Source organism: Crotalus tigris, unplaced genomic scaffold, assembly GCF_016545835.1.
Source record: "Crotalus tigris isolate CLP2741 ecotype Arizona unplaced genomic scaffold, ASM1654583v1 scf7180000020455.750797, whole genome shotgun sequence".
Taxonomy (NCBI): domain Eukaryota; kingdom Metazoa; phylum Chordata; class Lepidosauria; order Squamata; family Viperidae; genus Crotalus; species Crotalus tigris.
The window spans coordinates 185,190-203,307 of NW_024098029.1; the positions used below are offsets into that span (position 1 = coordinate 185,190).

An 18,118-nucleotide genomic window follows, 5' to 3' on the forward strand; every position below is an offset into this window, starting at 1 on the left:
ATAGCTGGGGGATATTGTCTGCATCAGTTTGGCATTGTGTAGCAAACAAAGACTGCTTGAACATTAATGTTGCTTGTCAAAAAGCCCATAAAGAGCAAGAAAGAACTGAAAGCATTAGAAGTGAGAATTCATTGTCAATTTTTTGCCTTGACGTTCTTTGAAGTCTATCCTCTGGTGCTAAGCAGGCTAAGCCTGAATCAGTTTTAGTTTGAGTCTTAGGTAGGAATTTCATGTTTCATGCACTAGTGCAAATATGTGTGGAGCCCTCTTGGTTGCAGGATGGTTTCCCCCCCCCCCCCATGTCCCTGAAGAAGCTTCTTGGATGAGAAGCAAAACATCTTCAAAGAAAAAACAAGAAAGTCCAGTTGCCTCCTGAAAAAAACAGATCTTTTTGTAATCTTCTGACAAACCATGCTCAACAAGTCTTTCTTAATGGTACTACATCCACATGGAGAGAAGCAAGCAGTGGGTACCACAAGTCTCCATCTTAGACCCAAGACTCTTCAATATCTTCCTAAAAAACTTAGATGAGGGAATAGAAGGGTATATCATCAAATTTGCAGATGACATGAAACTGGCAACACCCTAGAAGTGTGAGTGGATCCAAAAAGATCTTGACAAACTTGAACAATGGGCCCTATCCAACAAAATGAATTTTAATGTGGAGAAAAGCAAAGTTTTACATTTAGGCAGGAAAAATCTAGGGTATAAGTACAGATTGGGCGAGACCTGGCTCAAAAACGGTAATTGTGAGAGGGACCTTGGAGTCCTAGTGGACGATGATTAACCACGAGCCAGCAATGTGCAGCTGCAGTCAAAAAAAACTAATATAATCCTGGGTTGTATAAACAGAAGCATAGAATCAAGATCACATGAAATATTAGTACCACTTTATAAAACCCTAGTAAGATCACACCTGGAATACTGCAACCAATTTTGGTCACCATATTACAAAAATATGTTGAGACTTTGGAAAAGAATCAGAGAAGAGCAACTAAGATGACCAAAGGCCTGAAGACTAAAACATACAAAGAATGGCTGCAGGATGAGTTTGGCTAGTCTAAACAAAAGAAGAAATAAGGGTGACATGATAGCAGTATTCCAGTATTTGACAGACAAAGAAGAGGGGGTCATGTTATTCACCAAAGCACCAGAGGGCAGGACAAGAAACAATGGTTGGAAACTTATCAAGGAGAGAAGGAACTTGGAATTAAGAAGAAACTTCCTAACAGTGAGGACAATTAACCAGTGGAACAGCTTGCCTTCAGAAATCGTGGGTGCTCCATCACTGAATTATAAAAAGAGGTTAGTTAGACAGTCACTATTCTGTTTGCATTCAGAGGTTGTGGCTGCTTCATCAATAGAGGATTTTAAGAAGAGACTGGACAGCGACTTGTCTCAAATTGTATAGGTTCTCCTGCTTGAGCAGGGGGCTGGACTAGAAGACCTCCAAGGTCCCTTCCGGCTCTCTATTCTGTTCTAAGATTATGGAACCCTCTTACTGCTCTGGGCCATTAGCCACCTTGGAAAATTGGAATTCCTGGAAAGTGGAAATCTTGTTTCAGCAAGGACCAAGTGTTGGAGCAAAGATGCTCTGGGCACCTTCACCAGAAAGATCTCCTGCAGGAGAACCATGGGAAAGTACAGAGATCCTCTCCAGCAGAGCCAAGGGGGCAAGCGGGCAGGACCAAGGCAGAACAAAAACACCCAAGATTGTAACCCACAAAGAGCCTGCAGGGAGAGCCATATAAAGGGAGGACATTCCTAATGCTCTAAAATGCCTGATTCTGGCTTGGGAGTCCCTGGGAAAGAGTGAGAGTAAATCTTAGTTCTTAAAGTAGGACAGTCAATTGCCAGGTGGTCTACAATCCCCAAAATGGGTAGGGGACATTTTGGGGGAAGGTGAGGAGGAGCCGCTTCTCTTTCTGCTGGGAGCGCTCACATTCTGCTGGAGGCTTTCAATCACTCCATAATTTGGTCTTTTCCTTATCATGTTGTTCCGAAGCTGATCAAGCTGACCTTGATTGCATCGATAAGATAGGGACCACTGAGGTATGAAGCATGTTTTCTCCGCTTGGCAGGACCTATTTCGGTGCAACATGTACCCAGAATATAGTTAATAAGTGCACAGGAGACTGTCTCATTTTTTTAAAAAAACTGCTGTCTTCTATATAAATCTGAGGAGCAGATTCTCTGCGGACCTCTGAGAAACCTACTACGGCTTGTCATTCCTCCTAGTAAAAGTTTCTGGGTGTTCCCCAAATCCAAGATGGTAAGTAAAATTGTTTGCTCTCCTTTGCAGCAAGAGCTTCACCTGACTTGGATCTAAGAAGAGAATGACCGGAAGAATGAGATGAATAATATGAGTGAGCATTCTGGACATTGTTTGGATGAAACAAAGCTGGAAATAAAAATACATGAATAAATGTTAACAGAGGATCAAATGCCATCAGGTGCTCCTTTAGAAATCCAGAAGAGAAATAGTAGAAAAGGAATGATTTGCAAAACTAATGAATTGCATTATGGGGTGTGTGGGGTGAGTGCAAAATCCAGAAGTTGCTAGTATAATTTCTGGGCAAGGACTCAAGGAGACTTTATTTTCAGGCCACACATGAATATTTCAGGCCAACAAGATATTCCATCTTTAAAAGTCTGGCTGGTTTTGCTTTTCTCTAGGTGCCCATATTTTTTAATTTGTTGAGCAAATTGGCTGATGCGATTTCTTTCTAAATCTGAAAGAAATGTTTCAGGCCAAACATTTTTGAAGTCTGTGAAACATTTTTGCACACATTTTTGCAATACAGTATGTTAATGCACAGGTCCATGGACTGGCTGAACTTGGAGGTACATGGGTAAACAGAAATAAAATGTCTTTCCTGTAGTGGATCCCTTTCCTCTCCCATCCTCTCCCCTTTTCCTTCCTATAAAGCAGGGGTGTTAAACTCGCAACGGTCATGTGACGTGTCGAGATGTATCGTGACTTTTTCCCCATTGCTGGCAATGGGGTGGGCGCGCTTTTGGCTTGATGCACCTCTGCTATAAAGGTTTTCTTTTTATAGCTAAGGCACTTTCTCATGCTAACAGGCTAAAAGATTTCTTTTTCATCTGAGTACGTGTTTTCTTTATCAGGTTATGCCAGTTATAGCTTGTTACAGAGCTTGTTACAAAGCTGTGCTTCGAATACACAATTGCTGGCACACAGCCCAGAGCAGGGGTCTTCAAACTTGGCCCTTTTATGACTTGTGGACTTCCTGGGAGTTGAAGTCCACAAGTCATAAAAGGGCCAAGTTTGAAGACCCCTGGCCCAGAGCTTTCTCCGTGAGTAGATACATTTGCAAGTTACAGTGGAAGAACAATACATTGCAAGCTATAGCTAACACATTTAAAGTTACACCTAAGCTTCTTCTTTTTCCTTGGTCAGCACAATTTTTGCTAAGTTATCTCTGAGCAAAGCGCAGAGTGCAAAGAAGAAAGAATGAACAACGGCTGCATTAAACATAAATGATTATATTTTGATCCCTTCATTCTTAAACAACTTCTGGGTTCTCTGGTCACTTGTTGTATTTTTTCTTCTTCTGTTACTTCCTAAGAGAATTTTCGTCAGCTTGATTATCTTCTCTTTCCTGATGGCAGCATGTCAAGTAGCCTCCCTGCCAAAATCCCATATGGACTGGAAGAGAAGAGGTAATCAACTTTCTTCTTCATCTGAGTAAATATTATAGTCTGACCTTTGCCTAAGGCAGGAATCCTTATACCATCTCAGAAAAGTAGCTGTCCAACCTATTCTTAAAAACCTGCAGTGCTGGAACAATGCCAGGAGGGAAGCTGTTCCACTGCTTCATAGTCCTTGCTGTCAGGAAATTCCTTCTTATTTCCATGTTGGATCTCTCTCGGACGAGCTTCTACCCATTGCTTCTCATCCTGCCCTCAGGTGCTATGGAGAGTAAACTGATGCCCTCTTCCCTCTAGCCGCTGTGCAAGTCTTCAGGCTTCATAAGTAGCTCCCGCCAATCTAATAAATAACTAAAATAAAATGTTATGCAGCAAGTGTAGATGATGCATTTGCTTGTCCCATTTGTCCAACAGTAGCTTTCTCACAACTGTAGGGCTGGTTTTTCTGTACAGCTTGGGAATTTTAACTGTGCTACATGTTTAACTGGAGTCTTTTCCCTTACATGAACCAGGGGTGCGAACCTCGTGTATTGACCCATTTGATGGCGAAAGTCATAGAATTGGTTCGACCTGGCGTACCATGCATTGCTTCACGTGCACCTGCCATAGAAGTGGATTGCAGTGCTCCCAGAGGTAGGAAAAGGTTCCAGGACAAGCGTCCCTTGGCGAATTGCCGAGGACGAGGACCGGGGGAAGAGCGCCAGTGGAAAGGCAGCCAGGGATGAACACCCATGGGGGGGTCAACTGTGTGTATGTATGGGGGGAGGGTGAAGTGGGGGAGGTCAATCAGCTGCAGCCAATTGTCCTAGATCCCCCCCCCATTGTTGAGCAACTCTTGGCAGCTCAAGATAGCTGTTGTTCATGCACACATCGATATAAAAAGAAACCTTCTGGATAAGTATTTCTGGGAATGGGAACTGTAGTTCATGATAATCCCCCATAGCTAATCTAGGTGAATAGATGATCTGTCCCTCGTTGGCTAATGATATTAAATTACGAGGTCATTGAGTGGTTCGGCCCCTTGTTTACCTTTCCAATGTTGAGAAAGCACTATTATGTGGGGACCCAGGATTGTTGGGTGCAGTAGGGAGTAGAGAAACTGAGAGCGGCAAAGAGCAGGACTTCTCCCAGCTTCCCTTTCTTTCTCCTGGCATCTCAGGCCTGGGGGACAGCTGGGCTTTCATGTTGTCCCTCCTGCTGGCTGTGCTTGCAGGTCTCCAAGAAGCTCATAATCCTTGTTGCAATCAATCACAGAGACATCCAAAATGAATTTCCTGGGTGTCTCAACCTTGAGATTTCTCCAGTCCAAGGACCGACCCTAGCTTTTTCTTCTTATTATTCTTCTTCTTTGTCTATTTGTTTGTTTTAAGAAGATGTAATGAACACAAAGGTCTGGGATGAAAAGCTGTGGCAAATCCAGGCACATCAACTGTCCGTTCCTAAGTTTGGATTCTGATCTGCTCTCGCAGAAGAACCTGAATAAATCTCTTACATGTGAATGAACTAAATTTCACAAAAGTATCTTGTCTTTTTTCTTGTCTTTTCTTGGTATTAAATAACAACTTGATATTCATTTTTAATGTCATGGAAATGCTGGAACTGGAGGTGACACAAAAGTGTTCTTCAACCCATATTTATTCACGTTGAACAACAGAAGAATTCATAAGAAACATAAGGAACTGTCTGTGGGTGCTTCATCAGTGGAGGTTTTAAAGAAGAGACTGGACAACAACTTCTCTCAAATTGTATAGGGTCTCCTGCTTGAGTAGGGGGGTGGACTAGAAGACCTCCAAGGTCCCTTCCGGCTCTATTCTGATTGATTGAAGAAAACACCCCAAAGTGTAATTCCAGCAATTAATGCATGGGGTAAAGAGGAACGGAAGACAACCAATGAATGTTTTCTGATACTGTTAGGGAGATAAGCAATATGAAATATAAATAAAATAAAGCATTAGTCTTTGGATACCCTTGACTAGCCCTTTGCAAACAGGATAATATTTACTCAGATGAAGAAGAAAGTTGATTACCTCTTTTAAGCCTGGCCTTAGCGGGTTCTGGCAGGGAGGCTCCTTGACATGCAGCCATCAGGAAAGAGAAGATAGTCTAAGAAAGTAGCAGAAGAAGAAAATATCACAATGCACAGATTCTAGGAACAGAAGCAGGGAGCACATTACAATCTCCTGCTCTGGCCAGAGTTTACCCTAAAAGGAACATTTGGTCAATGGAACACGATTCTTACAAAACCTTCATGCAAAAAAGGTAGTGATACAAAAGGATTTTTCAATATATTTGCACCAGCAGCAATGAAGTCAGAGTATAGACGTGTGCTAAAACATATACTACTTGGTATATGCATGCATATATATATATATATATAAAAAATTACATTAAAAATTGAAGAATAGCGATTCCTGGGTACATACATTTCAGTAAAAAAGGAAGCGATCACCAGGAAATAAAACACCAAGGTTTTAATAAATAAAATCTGGTTACTTATTGTATTTTTTTCTTCTTCTGTTACTTTCTTAGAGAGTTTTCTTCAGCTTGACTATCTTCTCTTTCATGCTGGCTGCATGTCAAGAACCTCATAAAGCCAAGCTTCAAAAAGGTAATCAACTTCCTTCCTCATCTGAGTAAACAATGTCAAAGAAAAAGTGGGATCCTGCACTATTTTTTCTGTGGTCTCTTCTCCAAGTCTTTGAAGCCACCCAACTCACAAAATGCTCCCTGGCCTTGCTAAATTTGAAGCTTGGTTTGCAAAGACTTCACAAAGCCCAGAACAGTTTTCAATCCAACCAAAAGGACTGAGTACCTCATATTCTAAATATCCCAAGCCTGGATTGGTCTGAGTCTCTTGTTTCCATTGGCCCCTGAGGACCCCTGGCTCCCATTGACAAGGCCTTGAGTTTTAAGGAACTTTGGAGGTCTTCTAGTCAAACCCTCTGCTCCAGGCAGAACTCCTTATACAATCCCAGACGGATGGCTGTTTCAATGTCTTCTTGGAATCTCCAGTGATGGAGCACCCACAACTCCAGGAGGAAAGTCATTCCACTGCTTAATAGTCCTTCCTGTCAGGAAATTGCTTCATGTTTCCAAGTTGCATCTCTCTCTAACTAGCTTCCCCCCCCCCCCGCTGCTTCTCACCCTGTCCTCAGGTGCTATGGAGAATAACCAATGCCCTCTTCCCAGTAGCAGCCGTGCAGGTCTTCAGACCTGTTAAGGAGGCCTTAAACTAAATTAAAATAGTTTGCAGCAACAGCAGATAATTTATGTCCTTGTCACATTTGTCCAACAGTAGACTTTTCACAGCAAACTCCAACTGTAGCGTCTGGTTTCCTGGTACAGTTTGGGGCTTTGGCTGTGGTGCAGTTTTAACTGGAGTCTTTTTCCTTACATGAACCAGGGAGGTCAACCACGTGCATTGATACGTGGGATGGGTCAGAACATCCCTTTGGTTCTCGGTGGAAGACACGTGACTGCCACAAATGCGTGTGCCTTTTTGGTGGAATGCAGTGCTACCCAAGGTAGGAAAATGTTCCAGGCAGCCATTGGATATATGGCTTTGCACATCAATTCTCTTAAGTTAAGCTGGAAATGTTTAGTGAGATGTTTAGTATTTATTTTTTTTATTAAACTTATATTTCGCCCATCTCACTGGTGAGGGACATTGGGTGGCTTGAGAGAGCAGATGTTCATGCACACAATATACATATACTGAAACCTTCCAGATAAGTGATTCGGTGAATTATTATTTCATGATAATCCCCCATAGCTAATCTAGGTCAATATGTGATCTGTTCCTCTCTGGCTAATGATATTAAATTTCCAGTACAGCCATTTGTTTACTTTTCCAATGTTGAGCAAGCAGTATTATGTGGAGATTCAGAATTGTTGGGTGCAGAAGGGAGTAGAGAAACTGAGGCTGGCAAGGAGCAGGATTTCTCCCAGCTTCCCTTCCTTTCTCCTGGCCTCCCAGGACTGGCGGACAGCTGGGCTGTCATTTTGTCCCTCCAGCTGGGTGTGGTTGCAGGTCTCCAAGAAACCCATTATGCTTTTTGCAATAAAGCACGGGGGAATTGAAAATCAATTTTCTGGGTTTCTAAATCTTGAGGTTTCTCCAGGCCAAGGACTGACCCTAACCTTCTTTTTCTGTTTGTTTGCTTTAATAACCAATAGTGATTCAGATTCTGAAAAATGCAAGGTTAGTCCACCTGTAATCTAAGCTTGGATCCTGGTTGGCTCACACAGAGGAACCTGAATAAATCAATTACCTGTAAATGCACCTGAATAAATCTTAGTCTTTTTCTTGTCTTTGTCTTTTGTTAACATTGAATAATATATATTTTTTAATGTCATGGAAATTCTGGAACAGGAGATGACACGACACTATTCTTCAACTCATCTTTATTCATATGGAACAACATAAAAATTCACCTGGAGATTGGAACAGATAAACTTGAGGACTAGATTTTGGTTCATTAATTTGTTCCAATTATGGAACAAATCTTTGCATGAAAAACAAAAGGGGTGTGTGTGTTATAAGAAATCTTCATTTCCTGTACATAAAGAGAATACACAATTCAATTGTGCTGTTAACAATTCTACGGTCATCAACTGTGACCAACCAAATAAAGATGATGAACAGCACAGCACAACTGTACAACCTAGATCTGAAGATTCTGATGAGACAGCCAGCACTTTTCGGCAGCCCTTCTTGCTGCTGCCGCTCGCCTTCCTCTGCACTAGCGCCTCCATGCCTTGCTCGCCAGTCTGATCTCACTGCCTGCAAGTGAGATCCCTGAGGGGGAAAGCCACGGCCAACCGCCATTTCCAGTGGGGAAAACAGTACAAAGCAGAGTGAGGGGAAAATATCTTCCTTTGGTATATTTCCAGTCTGAATTAGACCAAGGCAGGGTCCCTAGAGGAGAGCCCTTTCAAGGATTCTGAATTAATAGAAAAACAACTAACCTACCTCTGCTCATAAAAGCTCACAGCAATTATTTTCTCTTTACTCCCTGAGAGAAAAATATATATGCTACCTAGGATCAAACTCACAGCCTCCAGATTGTGAGGTGAGAGCTTCACCTCTAGGCCACCATGCCACTCCTGCAAGGAAAGTCATATAAATGCTCTAAAATGCCTGATTCTGGCCTGGGAGTTGCTGGGAAGAGTGAGAGTAAGTCCCACTTCTGACAGTAGGACAGTCAATCACCTGGTGGTCTACACTCCCGGGTACTCAACATGGGCAGGGGGTATTTTGTGGGAAACTGAGAGGAGGCTGCACATCACCGCGATGTAAAAAAGATGCTGAGACTCTAGAAAGAGTACAGAGAAGAGCATATAAGGAACGGCTGCTGGAATTGGGTATGTCTAGTTTAATGAAGAGAAGGACGAGGGAGGACATGATAGCAGCCTTCCAGTATCTCAGGGGCTGCCCCAAAGAAGAGGGAGTCAAGCTATTTTCCAAGGGGCCTGAAGGCAGGATGAGAAGCAACGGATGGAAACTAATTAAGGAGAGAAGCAACCTAGAAGTAAGGAGAAACTTCCTGACAGTGAGAACAATTAAGCAGTGGAACAACCTGCCTCCAGAAGCAGTGAATGCTCCAATACTGGAAGTTTTTAACAAGAGACTGGACGGCCATTTATCCAGAATGGTATAGGGTTTCCTGCCTGAGCAGGGAATTGGACTAGATGACCTCTAAGGTCCCTTCCAACTTTATTATTATTATATTATCTGGCTGTTTCAACTTACCACATTCTGCTGGAGATATTCAGTCTCTCCATACTTTGATCTTTTTCTGCCCCTGTTAATCTGAAGCTGATGAAATACTTTCCTATTACCACATCTGCAAAACAAACACCAACTACTCACGAAGCAAATATGAAATAAAATAAAACATAAAAATAAATAAATAAAAAATGAAATGAAATAAAATAAAACGGTATGTAGCAAACGCAGAGAATTTATATACAGGAAGTCCTCCACGTACAACCACAATCTAATCCCAACATTTCTGTCGCTAAGTGAGACAGTTGTTCAGTGAATTTCATCCCATCTTAGGATCGTTCTTGCCACAGTTGTTAAGGGAATCCCTGCAGCTGTAAAGGTAATGACGTGGTCGTTAAACGAATCTGTCTTCCCCATCGACTTTGTTTGTCAGAAGGTCACAAAAGGGAATCACCAGGACACTGCGAGTCCGTTGCCAATTTTGATGATGGGACTTTGGGGATGCCGCAACAGTCATGTGTGAAAAACGGTCACAAATCACTTCATTCAGTGCCGTTGTAACTTTGAATTGTCATTAAACAAACTGTTGTAAGCCGAGGACTGCCAGTTTTTGTCCACTAATAGATTTGTGAAAGTGGCCTCCAACTCTACGCGAAGGTTTCTCAGTATGGCTTGACAATTTGAGTGCAGTTGCAAGTTCAACTTGACTTTTTTTTCTAAGGTAAACAGGTGCCGCTAAGGACATGTGTTGATACATATGATGGGAAAACGCATCTCATTGGGTCCACCTGGAAAACTGCTGAGTGCTTCAGTTGTGAGTGCCGTCAAAATGAAATGTGGTGTTGCAAAAAGTAAGAAAAGGAACCATCAGATATTTTAATTTTCTCACGTGTTCCCCTAAGATAAGCCAGAAGCACATATTCCTGGATATGTACCCATGAATAAAGGTTCTACAGGGGTCTTCTGCATTAGAGATGCCCAGAGCACTGCTGGAAGAAGACACTGAGTGAGGCCAACCAAGCAGAATTAAGAGGGTGTATCAGGACAGGCCTTATGGTGATAGAAAAGTGTGATGGCCCCTCTGCCCTCTTTGCATTCGTAGAGAGCCAACCAGCAGCCCTATAGATCCCTCCTGGGTAAGGGAGGTGGGGGACGATGTTGAGGTTTGCTGGGAAGACGAAGTTGCTCAGCTTGCCTTGGAGGGAGACACTAGCTGGGCAGATCATTGGGAGACGATGGAGACACAACTGAGCCTTATTGTCTGGGAAGCTGAGGGAGATGTTTGTCTTTCTTAAATATTTATTTGATTGCTTGATTGATGGACTCACTCACAAAACTTATAGGCTTTGGATCTTACCTCAAGGTAACTCCGGGCAGCGTACAGTCGTTATCTTTCCAAGGCTGAGCAAGCAATATTGTGTGGAGACCCAGGATTGTTGGGTGCAGAAGGGAGTAGAGAAACTGAGGCTGGCAAGGAGCAGAATCTGTCCCTGCTTTTCTCCCTTTCTCCTGCCCAATCAGGACTGGGGAACACCTAGGCCAGTGGTGGGATTCAGCCAGTTCGCACCCGGTAGCTACTTTTTTGTTGCCCAGGTCCAGAATGGACTTCCGGAAGTGGCATCCACACAGAGAACCGGTTGTTCACCTATTTGAATCCCACCACTGACCTAGGCTGACACTTTGTCCATCCTGCTGGCCGTGGCTGCATGTCTCCAAGAAGCTCGTAATGTTTTGAGAACAAAACACAGGGACATTGAAAATCAATTCCTACTTGTCCCAACCTTGAGATTTCTCCATGCAAAGGAGGTGTCCAAGACCCGGGTGTTTAGAATCAAATCAGACCTTGGCTGAATCAACCTTTCTCCCAGGAAGACTGAATAATTCTCTGCAAGTTCTAAGGTGGCAGAGGATCTTAGAGGTACTTGCCAGTGAAGGCCACCTTTGACTGACCCGAACCTCTTCTTCTTCTTCTTCCTCCTCCCCCCAAGTCTTTTCTGTTTAAATAAACCTGAATAAATCCCTCATCTCAATATTTTCCTTCTCTTTTCGTTTTATTAAACAATTACTGTGTTAAAGACAGAAAATGTGAATATGAATTTTGTAGGATTGACGACCACTGTTGGTATCATGGCTGGCTCAGGAATTCTGGGAGTCAAAGTCCACAAGTCATAAAGGGGCTAGTTAGAGGGAGCATAATAGATAGCTCACACGTAAATGAAACTGACTATATCACTCGGGATAAGATATCATCTTTGATGCTCTTTGAAGTCCATAGTCTGGAGCTAAGCAGGATAAACCTGAAGAAGGAACTTCAGTCTCAGTCAAGAATTTAATGTCCCCCTGGGATATTCTGGTCTTCCCTCCCATCCTTCCAGCCTCCATGAATCCGCTTGCACTGAAGATGCAATGGGAAACGTAGAAGTTTAGGAACTGGGATTAAACAGCTGCAGTAGTGCAAAACTAAGAGAAAGTCCCAGATGTACACCCTATAATAGTTGTGCTAGGAACTTGCACTCAAATAGCTTATTGGCTGCAGGTGGGGCCACATGGACCCCCCCCCACTTCTCAGAGAATGACAAAAAACTTTCATGCACATTCCTGATGGCACACAAGGAGTCTCCAACCTAGAATGTTTTGTTTAATGACCGAAGCTACAACAGGACTGAAAAAGTGACATGACTCTTTTTCACACTTATGACCATTGCAGCATCTCCATGATCACGTAATCAAAATCCTGATGCTTGGCAACCGGCCCCTATTTATGACGGTCGCAGTGTTCTGGGTCATGTGGTTCCCCGTTGTGACCATCTGACAAGTAGACCCAATGGGGAAGCCAGATCCATTTAACAACTGTGTTACTAACTTCACAACTGAGTGGTTCGCTTAACAATGGTGGCAAGAAAGGTTGCAAAATAGGGCAAAACTCACTTAACTGTCCCACTTAGCAACATAAATCTTCAGCTCAATTGTGGCCGCAACTCGAAGACCGCCTGTAGGTACCATGGGCCCTTCAGCATCTCGGGGAGATACAGCAGGTACTTTGGAGGCTGAATGCCATCAGATGCTTCTTTAGGACTCCAGAACAGACAAAGGAGAAAAAAATATTCACATAACCAATTAATTACGTTTTGTAGTATGTGGGATGAATGTAACATCCAAACTTTCCTGGTGTACTATGTGGGCAAGAATTCTTGCATTTCGTTTCCTTTCTAGCTGTTTAGAAGGATTAACCGTAGATGCACAAATCCCGAAACACATTTTTTGATGTGGGAGACAGATCACCTCAGGAATACAGAGTCAGGATACTCCCTTTTCCTTCCACAAAGCACCATGAGGGGGAGAAGGCATGAAAAAGTGGCAAATACCGCCAATGTGGGGGTAAGGCAAATCTCTGTCCATCTGTAGTGGGTCAATCCCAATGACATCAAAAGAGAGTTCCCCCCCAGTTGAGATATTCAAGTATTCTGGAGGGAGATGTTCTAGGTCAGTGGTTCTCAACCTGTGGGTCAGGACCCCATTTGGGGTCGAACGACCATTTCACGGGGGTCGCCAAACAAGGCTGTCCACCATTTTTCCTCCTTTTCTTTGGCCATGCCCCTGGCACCCAATGATGTATAAGTGGTTGGGGGGTCACCACAACATGGGGAACTGTATTATGGGGTCGCGGCATTAGAAAGGTTGAGAACCACTGTTCTAGGTTGACCCCGTTGTGTAATAGAGTTCAAATGCACTCTTGCACCAGATTGCAAACATAACCTAAAGGGCTTTTCCCAAAGTTCATGAACAACCTCATATTATGAAAGAGGACATTAGGAAGACTTTGAACAGCCAGTTTCTCAAACAACCGCTAAGTTCTCTGATGGCTCTTTTTTTTTCCTTTCACAGAGAGTCTTCTTCAGTCAGATCATCTCTCTTTCATGCTGGCTACATGTCAGCTTTTCTGATCCCTTTACACCTGAGCTTAAAGATGGTAAGCAAGCTCCTTATTCATCCAATTGACTGATGCTGAATTTGTCAATGCCGACAGTGTTCAAGAGGAGCTTCAGTTGCTTTGAAATTGCACCCAGGGTGCCTATTACTGTTAGTAGTACCCTTGCTTGTTTTTGCCACAGTCGATCTATTTGCATTTCAGTCTGGCTTCAGGGACCACCCTGAAGCCAGACTCAAAAGGGTCTGGATAATTTGCTTCAGTTTGGTCCCTCTGTTGCTGGATACCATCCTCTCTTTCAATAATCTTCCTCCAAAGGAAGTGATATATTTGAGTCCTTTCTTTGTACGGTGTTTCCTGCAGGGTCTTTTACAATCTTGGGAGTTTTTGTCCTGCTCTGCTCCTGCCCATTTGCTCTCTGGCTCTGCTAGAGGAGAGCTTCATACTTTCCCATGGACCTTTTGTAGGAGATGTTTCTGGTGAAGGTGCAAAGAGTGCTTTGCTCCAACTCTTGATCCTTGCTGAAACAAAATTTTCACTTTCCAGGAATTTCAGTATTGCAAGATGTTAAATGGCCCAGAGCAGTAAGAGGCTTCCGTAATAGTCAATTTCCTTCTAGTGCAGTTATTGGCATTGGCCACAAATGTTGCTGTAAACCACTTCTAAAGCATAAGATGGGTTTTTTTTCTTCTCAAGAAATATGCATCTGATCACTTTTGCTATTAAACAGCAGGAATTGAACCATGCATGGCTTTATTTCTGGACACTTTAGCCAAAGTTTCCACTTCAATTTAGAAGCTTCAAATTCTCACATTCTGCTGGAGGCTTTCAATCTCACCATTATTTGGTCTTTTTCAAGCCATATTGTTTTAAAGCTGAAAAAATACTTTCTCTTTATCACATCTACCAAACAAGCACCAGTCACATGTTCTTTAGTGTCATAGGCTTAGGTAAACTGTTTGGGTGACTTGTGTTGCTATTTTATGCTGTTTCCTACACCATGTGATTTTCATAATCCATATCACAGTCAATATCCTTCCATTTTGCAGGGTTGACATTATCTTCATGTTTTACGTAATTCTTACTTAATAAAAAAAAGACAAAAAAAGATTAAGATGCTGACAAGAGAGATTTATTCAGGTACATTTACACATGAGAGATTACAGGTTCATCTATGTGAAGGGATGAGAATCCAAGTTTAACAGCGCTGTGATGGATCATCAAGCCTATAGGATTCATGTTGGCATGTTACTGGATTTACCACTGTTTTACATCCTTCAACATTTCCAATACCACCATATCTTTGAAGGAAAAAAAGGAGGTAGAGAAGGAAGAAGAAGGAGAGATTATGATCAGTCAAAGTTTATTTTAATTGACAAATGCCTCACCTATCCCAGTGCTCGTTTCATGTCTTAAATGTTTGTTGGAAGACTAAGGTCTGGGACCCAGTGCAGCTCATGCAACAGCAGTGTGATGTGGGTAAATCTAGGTGTACTCATGACTGCACTCATGGACCAATCCAGTTTCTTCAAGGACAGGCTCATGTAGAACAGATTGTAGTTATCCAAACAGGAAGTGACCAAAGCATGAGTGGTCTCTGGGTGAGAAGGGACGCAATTGACACACTAGTCAAAATTGAACAAAAGCCCATGTAGCCATGGCTGCCACCAGCTCCTTGAGTAGGAGCTGTGAGTCTAGGAAGACCACAAAATTGTCTACCAGCTCAGTCTGGGGGAGTGCCATCCTGTGCAGAGTCAAAGACGATATATCAGGTTGTCAGGGTTGAGTCAAAGTCATTTCCTCCCCATTCTTTAAGGACCTCCATGTACTTGGCCAGAACTGCCACAGCATCATCTCGCTGACTAAGAATGGAGATCTATAACTGGGTATCATCAGCATGATGATACTGTGCCCCACTGATGGATGACTTCCCTCAAAACTTCATGTAGATATTGAAAAGGTGAAAGTCTTGATCCCTGAGGTGCCCATATTGCAGAGGACCTGACCTCTCCTGCTCCACCAAAACCAACTGGAACTGGCAATGGTGGAAGGAAGAGAACTACTGAAAAACAATGTCTCCCACTCACAATCCTAAAAGTTTGTCCAGAAGAGAATCATAGTTGATGATATTGAGAAGTCCAGAGAGGCCAATATGGTTACATTACTCCATCCCAAGCTCTCCAAGTGTAACCAATGCCATTTCAATGCTATGTCCCACTCTGAAACCAGACTGAAAAGGGTCTGGATAATTTGCTTCCACGTGGTCCCTCTGTGCACCAACCACTCTCTCAACAATCTTCTCCAAAAAGGGAAGCTTGGAGACTTGATTAATGTTGTCTGTTGGGTCTAAGGATGGCTTCTTGAGACAACAGGTGGTTTCACCCTCTTATACAGAGAGGCATTAAATAGCCTCAGATCAACCAGTTACCCACTCCCAGGAAAACGGTCTTAACCAACCAGGAAGGGCAAGGATCCAGAACATTGGTCACCAATCTACTAAGATCATATCCAGTTCCTCAAGAGCAACTGACTCAAACTTATACCAGATAACTAGTCAGGATCTGCCCAGCTAAGGTCCAGCTCCGAGGAAAGATACTCTATCTGAAAGATGGAATATTCCTCACAGCCATCCAGGGAAGCCTCTCCCACCTGCCCCTTACCCAAGAGATACCTAATCACCCAACATAGAGCTGCTGGTCAACTACCTGCAGGTGCAAAAAGGGAGGAGACATAATTACACTTTTCTGTTCCTGTTGCCAGAAGATAATTTCTAAGGAAAGGCTCTTACTTGCCACCTTTGGCTTTGCTCTTTGTCTGCTTCCAGCAGCACTCTAAGTATCTCTAATGCAGAAGAGTTATGTAGAAGGTTTATCTAGGTATATGGATACCCGAATATCTGCTATCTCAATAAATGCTAAAGAGAAAATGTGCAAACTAATGTATCTGATGCTTGCCTGGAGCCTCTTCCTACCTGTGGCAACATGAGAATCCAGTTTTGAGGCACTCGCATCTGTAACAATGATCTGTGTTCCAAGTGGACCCAAGGAGATGCTTCTTGTTATCATATATGTCAACACATGCGTTAGGCATGACTGGTTTACCTAAGAAAAAAGAATTAAGGAATTGAAAGTTGAACTTGCAGCAGAATCCAAACCACCATTGAGAAGCCTGCTGCTAGAGTTGGAGATCACTACTACCAGAAATCTACTATTGAATAAACGTGACAAGTATATAAATTTGCCGCATTTGCCAAATACCATTATGTTTTACTGATTGGTTAGATTTGTAAGGGCCCCTGATGATCAACTGACTTCTGCAGTAATACAGGTGTTTCCTGGCCCCCTTTAATGAAAACCTGGGTTGTAAAAATGGAGCCCACAACATTTCTCCTGGCATCACTAAAACCTGGCAAGCAGTACAGTGAAGATTTGTTCAGAGGTATAAAGAGTTTGGTTACCATCTATAAGCTTAGCTTCAAAGAGACCCTGAAGACATGCTCCTTGACATGTAGCCAGCACCAAAGAGAAGACAATCAGACTGAAGAAGACTTTCTGAGAAAGGGGAAAAAAGAGAAAAAAAATAAGCCATGGGAGACCTTACTGATGGTTTCAAAAACCGGAGGTTCAAAGTCTAGCTAATGTCCTCCCCGATAATATGTTGATCTTCATGAACTTTCGGGAAAGCCCTCTAGGTTAAGTTTGCAATCTTGTGCAAGGGAGCATTCGGATCACTGTTGCACAAGAGGGTCAAAGTGGAAGGTCTCCCTCCCCTCTTTGTGCCAGCTGCACACAATCCAGGATACCCAAATATCTCGGCCATTTGTTCACTAGATGTCCTTTCCCCTCCAGAGGCAACATTGCTGGGATTGACCCCACACAGATGGAGGAAAAGGTGGCTTAGCCCCACCTCAGCTTCTGTCCCTGTCTCATGCCTTTTCCCACCAGTGATGGTTTGTGGAGGAAAAATGACAACCCCTGCCTTCCTCAGTTGCCGTGTCCCTCATACCAAACAGTGCATTTCTGTATTTATCTATCCGTCATTAATCTTTCTAAATAGATAGAAAATAAACTGAACAGAGTCTTTCCCCAAAATTAGACGATCAACATCTAATTTAAACGTATCCCACTCACCCCAAAATGCAATTAATTGGTTTTGTGATGAATTCTTGTTGTCCTAACTTTCTTTTGGAGTTCCAAAGAAACATCTGATGGCATTTAATTTCTTCCTGTGTTTCTATTTTTATTTTATCTAAATAATGTACAGAATGAAGCTCTTAATATTTTCCCCGCAGTTACAAACTTGCAGGATGGTTCGGCTGCAGGAGAGTGACTGTCCCAAAGGGGCCATTTCAGTCCTCCAGCCATTCTCTTCTTACGTCTAAGTCAAATCAATCTCTGGTTGCAAATGAAGAACAAATAATTTTACTTACCATTTTGGCTTTGGGGGAAACCCAAGAGACTCTTGGTAGGGAGGAATTACCAGGAGTAGCAGTTCTGTCTGAGGTCAGCAAGGAATCTGCTCCTCCAATTTATATGAAAAGGAAGACAACCTCTTGTGCACTTTTTAAAAAAAACGAGTGGAAGTTTTGTCAGAATATGCACTTCTAGAGGGAAAACATTTGCTTTACAAATAGTTTCATGTTTGTTTTGTAGATGCGATAAGGGGAAAGTATTTCATCAGCTTCAGAACAACATGACTAGAGAAAGACCAAGTTATAGAGAGATTGAAAATCTCCAGCAGAATGTGAGAAGTTGAAACAGCTGGAGGTACACCCCCCCCCCATCTTCCCC

General features: G+C 42.8%; 1 protein-coding gene and 1 long non-coding RNA gene across 4 annotated transcripts; one reads left to right on the top strand and one right to left on the bottom strand.

Moving 5' to 3' along the window:
* The first annotated feature begins 1,192 nt into the window (after nt 1–1,192).
* Nucleotides 1,193–14,489, top strand: LOC120318812. Of its 3 annotated transcripts, none has more exons than XR_005559599.1 (6): nt 1,193–2,272; nt 3,591–3,684; nt 4,185–4,305; nt 6,202–6,280; nt 7,076–7,196; nt 13,286–14,489. It is a non-coding gene; the product is annotated as an uncharacterized LOC120318812 (long non-coding RNA). The 3 variants fall into 3 exon arrangements; XR_005559597.1 differs by lacking the exon at nt 13,286–14,489 and adding an exon at nt 7,849–7,977; XR_005559598.1 differs by lacking the exons at nt 3,591–3,684; nt 13,286–14,489 and adding an exon at nt 7,849–7,977.
* A 1-nt stretch (nt 14,490) lies between these two features.
* On the bottom strand, nt 14,491–17,903 carry LOC120318811 (small serum protein 5-like). Its single transcript, XM_039366887.1, has 4 exons — nt 17,758–17,903; nt 16,786–16,879; nt 16,300–16,429; nt 14,491–14,629 (listed from the first exon to the last, which is right to left on the bottom strand). Exons 1-4 carry the CDS (start codon nt 17,758–17,760, stop codon nt 14,527–14,529), a joined length of 330 nt encoding a protein of 109 aa, XP_039222821.1. The 5' UTR covers nt 17,761–17,903; the 3' UTR covers nt 14,491–14,526.
* Between the last annotated feature and the right edge of the window lie 215 nt (nt 17,904–18,118).

Coding starts and splice junctions, on each gene's coding strand:
- LOC120318811 (XM_039366887.1), bottom strand. Junction 16,430..16,785: donor TGAAGCTAAGCTTATAGATG/GTAACCAAACTC, acceptor CTTTTTTCTTAG/GTAAACCAGTCATGCCTAAC. Junction 14,630..16,299: donor GGATTCTCATGTTGCCACAG/GTAGGAAGAGGC, acceptor TTTCCTTCAAAG/ATATGGTGGTATTGGAAATG.